The sequence below is a fragment of the Lactuca virosa genome, chromosome 1 (genome assembly GCF_052849685.1).
Source record: "Lactuca virosa cultivar CGN04683 chromosome 1, Lactuca_virosa_CGN04683_v6, whole genome shotgun sequence".
Classification (NCBI taxonomy): domain Eukaryota; kingdom Viridiplantae; phylum Streptophyta; class Magnoliopsida; order Asterales; family Asteraceae; genus Lactuca; species Lactuca virosa.
The window spans coordinates 110899885-110906006 of record NC_136426.1 but is presented as its reverse complement, the minus strand read 5'-3'; the positions used below and the strand labels follow the sequence as shown (position 1 = coordinate 110906006).

Here is a 6122-nt window from a genome sequence, read left to right as displayed (position 1 = left end):
TGATTTAATTGTATTTTTCAAATAATAAAGAATATATTTAAACTTTAAATGTTAAAATACCACCTAAAAATATATATTAAATATTAAATATATGTGGTTTTTATTTGAATTTTTCTATATCAAGCTTTCAGTGAAAAAAGGGCTTAGGTTGTAATTATTTAAAATACATTATATAAATTAACAATACAAAGAGGAAGGGATTATTTATGATATTTACAAAAATACCCCTAAGTTGATGAAAAAGAAGAAGGGGGGCATTAATGTTATTCTCGTTCAAAATTTGGGGATTATATCGTAATTAATAAAAGTGATGAATAATTATTATATATACATATTAAACTTGGACAATGTTGGGGAACAGTAAACATCCGCCTTTTTTGGTAAAACTGATCCTTCTTTTATGGTTGTCTGTGTATTTTTGGATTTCTTTTTCCGTCTTTGTTTTTTGGTAGTTTTTGCCATTTTTCTTTTTCATATTAAAACTGAGAGGAGTGGATTAGTGTCCAGAACACGTGATATGTCCCCCTTTCCACCTCCCCGGATTCCAATCGGATGGCTACATCTGCCTTTCTTTTTACTACGTGTCCTCCACCGGCACTATCATCCAATAGATACACACCGATGCCTCTTGATACAGATCTTGATACACAGTTTATCCCGATGCCTCTCCAAAACCCGATCCTTCCACCACTCAGTCACTCCATCTTCCCTCGCCGTTCCACATACCGACTGCTTCTTCTTCTACTCTGATTTCCCTCGCCACTCCATCAGAACCAATTTCTCCCCACACTCTTCCAAAACCAATCTTGCCAGTCACGTCGCCTCCGTCGAGTGCCGATGGTGGATCTGACGAACCACCAACGGTTCCTCCGGTTCAGATTGTAAATCAAGTTTTTGGAGATGATCGGTGACCACCGACTATTGGTTTTTTTGGCGCCGGTTTTCCCCTCTACTCTTCGTTTTCGTCCAGGTAAACCCTAAACTTTTTTTCCCTTTCATCTTTCTGTTTTACCCGTAAATGTCAGTTTTTTGTTTCTGAATTTCTGTTGGGTGTTTGATTTTTTGTTTGAATTTCTTCGCCTTCGAACGTCAGATCCTTCCGGTGTCGGAAGATTTTCAATTTGACATTTTTTTTTCCGTTGGGATTAACTTTTCCAAGCCTTTTGAGTAGTTAAAGAAGGCGTTAAGAATCATCCAGGGGCATTATCGTCCAAAGGCAAGCGACCAACCAAACGTATCACAAACGAAGGGAAACAAAAATCATGTCAGCTTATTTCTGAAGGTCATAACAGATATTGTTCGATGCCTAATCTTCAACTAAGAATCAGGTAAATAAACCATACTTGAACATGTCAATATTATTTATTTATTTATTTATTTTTGAAGTTATGCATGAACTTTGGATTGATTTTCAATTTTAGAAGTGACCTAACAAAACTTGGTAATTAATATGTCAGTTTAGAGCTTTTCTGTATATGTACTCATATTTTATTCAATTTGAAATGACACATTTTCAGGTCTTAGAAACTGAATTCAGAGCTTCAGATGTTGTATGTGCGATAAATACTAATGATTATGATGTTATGGTTCAAGATGTCATTAGTGAAAAGGTAAAAAATATCAAGTCTTTTTGTTGGGTTATGAACTGATGCATATGAGATTATTAACTCTGTGTGTATGTATGTGTGTGTGTGTGTGTGTGTGTTCAGCTAAGGAATTTTATACACTATATGGCGACATTTGTCTCTGGATTTCTGGTGGGATTCACAACAGTTTGGCTTTATAATTCTCTTTGGCATTGCTTAATGGGTAAAAAGGTAATCTTATAGTTTTCATACCATTTTTTAAATATGAGCATTATATCCAAACAGAGGAATTGGCAACAGAGGCAGGTCCATATTTATATTTTTGTATTGTGTTTCAAAAGAATGAAAGTTTTGATTTTGTTAAAGGTTGCAAAGCTGTTGGGATGCACTTCATGGTTAGGGGCTGGACCAGGGCTGATGGATGCTGCAACTCGGGATGCTCTTGAAGCAGGAAAGTCGGTTGGTGGGTTCAACATTGCTAAAGAAACAGGGGAATGGACAGTAACCAATTTTCATCCGTATCTTCCTTCTCATGCTTACCTTACATGCAGGTAGATAGATGATGATATGGTTAGAATTATTGGATTTATTTACTGACTGAATCTGAATCTGAATGCAGGTTTTTTTCTGCAAGAAAGCATGGGTTGATGGATGCAGTCGTTAGAAGTAGTAAAGGGGAGAACACGGGTGTAATTGTGTTACCAGGTGGAATTGGTACTCTGGATGAGGCTTTTGACATTCTTGCACTCATCCAGTTAGAGAGGATAGGTTTTTCACTCCCTGTTCCTTTTGTTTTGATGAATTATGACTCCTTTTATTCCAAGCTTTTACAGTTTCTGGAGGTATGTCAGGATTGGGGGACTATTTCCAAAGGAGAGGTTTCCTCCCTTCAATGCTAAACAGGTATACTTTTATAATCAACTTCTCCACTTTCATTGTTTCATTACTCGATACTCATTTTCATATTGTAGTCTCTTTGCCCTTCTTGTGGACATACGATCCAATCGAGGCTAAGGTATATCATGTGAATTACTTTTCTTATTATTCTCCTGGTGTAAATTTTATTTGTCTTTTAGATAGATTCTGAACTGATAATTGATGGTGGTTCGGCAATGATCAGGGGCTGATTCCAGATTTGCCTGGATTACCAGCCGAAGTGAAGTTTGACCCGAAAGATCAAGAAATTATTGAGCAATTGAAGGCTAAGGTTGTGGTGGCTTTGCTTATTAGCAGAAATTATTGAGAAATTATGGAATCTAACAAATCCGGCGATTGAACTTATTAGCAACACACACTCATCAACAAATTTGATTTTTTTTTTGTTTTTTTTGTGGTGGCTTTGCTTTTATGAGATATGTGTGTTAAATGTTATACTTAAACGACACTTAATGAGGAAAAATAGAAACAGATCCATGATCTCATATGCTTTCGGATTGTTTTATTTCATAATTACAATGATTATGGATTTACATTCTTCCCTATTTTACTCATACAAGATCGGATAATGTGGAAGATTATGAAAAGGTACTTCTTTACGTCTTCATTCATCTCAATTTTGTTATTTGACGTATACATTTTAGTTCTATATCAGATTTATTACATTGTATTTCACTTTGGCAGTTGGATGGCTACATTGTACTATTTATTTTTTATATTTACATAGGTTTGAAGCTGGTGCCGATAGGCAACAATTACAACTTCTATACATTGGCCATTATGTGCATTCATACCTGAATGTATTTGATATATTTTCCATAATGTATTGTGATGTGATTCTATTGACAATGAGATGGTACTTACCATGTTTCTTTTTAAATGATTACGATGGCGAACCCATGACGCTCCACAAACAAAAACCCTTCATATCCATAAGAACGACTAGATGCCAAAAATAATCATATCTGTTTAGATCCATCTCTGCAATGCGGGGCACCTCATCTAGTTGGAAATAAGGAATAATTATTTAATATATCTTATAAGTAATAAAACCCTAATTAAATAAACAATTCTAAAATAATAGGGGGTTGGGATGTTTGAATGATTGATATGAATAGAAGCATAATTAATAAAAAAATAAAACTATATTTGTTTGATTATAAAATATATAAATTTCCTTTGATTGATTAAATAAGAGAAAGAATAGAAATAAAGAGCAAATAATAGCACCTAAAAAAATTATCAGTGTTTATTCTAAAACAAAAAATTAACAAAAGTCATTACGTACGTAATATGTTAGATCTATACTTGTGTTCATATCGACACATGTCTCTTACTATCAATAGGTGTCATCACGTTTTCAACCGACATATTTTCGTCATCACCACATTGCCTTATCATTACTCCAAATGGCAAAATGCGTAACCACATTCACATGTGGTTGTGAAGTTGTTCATGACTATGCTCATCTATTAGTAAAATTTATAAAAGTGTTATCGAAGATTTTATATTTTCAATTCCGCCATATAGTTAGGCGATACGACGTACCTCTACTTAATATCTATGGTGTGCTGAGGTGGCCTCCAGTCCGACAATTTTACTAATACACTCTTAAAACACTCCTTTTTTTTAACATTGGATTCAAACAATTTGTTTAATTACATCTACCCGTTATCCACATCTAACACACCTCGTGGTTCAAGACCAAACACACCATCTGTTGATAATATTTTTTGTTCAGATACTCTTTAGGGATGAACATGGCACCGAATCGGTAAATAAACAATACCCGAAACCTGAAACACAAGCCGAAGCATCCAAAACGAAACGAAAGTCCAAAAGAAATAACACAATAAATCTTATTCGTCCAACTACCCCTCAAACATGGAGGAAGAGGCGGCATTGTCAACAACATACATACGAGGATCCTATAACCACTAGCATGCAAAAGTAGAAATGTTTGTGGGACCGCATTATGGAGGTATCTATTTATATTTACTATAATAAATGAAGATCCATTTTGTCACATTTCGATCTCTAATGAGTTTTGACACTTGTCATTTTATGATATTTTTGAAAATAAATAATATTCATGTGTAAATTTCTGGGTTTTTTCAAATTTTACATTTAAAATGCCACATAATACTTGTATTTATATATATAAAGTATTAAATGTAATAAATGTGATAGTAAACTTGCAATTAATACGTTTTCTTCATTTCTTATTTATTATTTTATTTTAAAAAATACTTATTATTTACCCTTTAATATTTAATATTTTTTTTAATCAACCCGTGTAATACGCGGGTTTTACACCTAGTATATTTATAAAAAAAACATTTTTACTTAGTTGAAATCTCTATGATTTTTTAATTTTTTTCTAATAATCATTATAAATTGGTAAATAATATTAAATTAATATAAAAACTAAATTCAATTCATAAACTAACTAAACTATAATATTAAAATATTATATTTTATTTATATTTATAAAATTAAGACTTTAACTTTTTAACATATTATAGTTAACTTATCAGTTTAAAAATGTAGTCATATGTGAGCATATGCAAAATAGTTAAATTATTAATTTCAATATAATGTTAAATGGTTAACTTAAATTCAGTTAAGTTTGAAAAAAAATTTATAGACTATATTATAAATAGATAAAAAATTATAAGTTATAGTGTTAAACCTAAATTGTAATTCTTAATTAACAAAGAAACCATGAAATTATAAGAATTTTCAAATAAATAGCTTAAAAATAACTAACAATAAGAATAGTTAAAGTTAATATTATATAAAAGTTATAATTTTATATTTAAAAACAAAAACAATGTTTGATACTTTAAATGATAACAATAAAAGAAACCACCAATATTCATCAAATAAACTTTTAAAAAGTTAAATTTTTGAAACTAAATTAAAATAATTAAAAATTTCAAAATACGTTATTTTAAATAATTTACAACAACAATAGTTAAAAATAACATTATATACAAAAATTATATTATTACCTATAAAAACAAAAACAATTTTTGATGTTTTAGATGATTACAATGATAGAAATTAAAATCTTAAGCAAAATAAACTTTTTAAAATTAATTAATCATAACAACAACTATAAATATATATAATGCGTACATTATATTTAATTTATTCATGAGTAACCGACAGATAGAAGTCATCAAGACAATTGAGATTATATAATTTTAAAAGATATCTATATTATCATATAATTCAAAACAAACAATGTTTATACCAACTTTTAAGAGCTAACAAAAACGTCATTGATATATTTAAAAAAACATATATTTATAAAGATTTCAAATATATTGTTGTATCCGTCGCAACGTAGAGTATTCGCCTAGTTTTACAATATAATAAGGTTGGAGTGATAGCACGCACGTTTCCACATATAATTTTTTAAGGCCATGTACAATTTTTTGAAGCCACATAAGATGAAGGAAGTGGTAGCATCAAAGTTGTAAAAAGGTAGGGAGTGATGGTTGTTATTTTATTAGGGCTTATTTTGAAAAAAAAATTAAAAAAAAATAAAAAATAAAAACAACCAATCAAAACAAGAATCTCCCATTTCTCTCA

General features: G+C 30.7%; 1 protein-coding gene across 4 annotated transcripts; it reads left to right on the top strand.

Moving 5' to 3' along the window:
• The first annotated feature begins 511 nt into the window (after window positions 1-511).
• Window positions 512-3067, top strand: LOC145156539 (uncharacterized). 4 transcript variants are annotated; one of them, XM_079075874.1, is made up of 9 exons: window positions 513-970; window positions 1172-1328; window positions 1518-1610; window positions 1710-1817; window positions 1953-2137; window positions 2206-2354; window positions 2438-2489; window positions 2558-2601; window positions 2707-3067. In XM_079075874.1, exons 3-8 carry the CDS (start codon window positions 1584-1586, stop codon window positions 2598-2600), a joined length of 564 nt encoding a protein of 187 aa, XP_078932000.1. In that variant the 5' UTR covers window positions 513-970; window positions 1172-1328; window positions 1518-1583; the 3' UTR covers window position 2601; window positions 2707-3067. The 4 variants fall into 4 exon arrangements, with proteins under 4 accessions (XP_078932002.1, XP_078932000.1, XP_078931995.1 ...); XM_079075876.1 differs by lacking the exon at window positions 2558-2601 and having other exon boundaries at window positions 512-970; XM_079075869.1 differs by having other exon boundaries at window positions 514-970; window positions 2438-2601.
• The last annotated feature ends 3055 nt before the right edge of the window (window positions 3068-6122 follow it).

Excerpts from the sequence above, each read along its gene's own strand:
- LOC145156539 (XM_079075869.1), top strand. The coding sequence starts at position 1,584 with ATGGTTCAAGATGTCATTAGTGAAAAG. Across the intron at positions 1,818-1,952 it reads ATTGCTTAATGGGTAAAAAG|GTTGCAAAGCTGTTGGGATG; the intron begins GTAATCTTATAG and ends ATTTTGTTAAAG. Across the intron at positions 2,355-2,437 it reads CATCCAGTTAGAGAGGATAG|GATTGGGGGACTATTTCCAA; the intron begins GTTTTTCACTCC and ends GAGGTATGTCAG.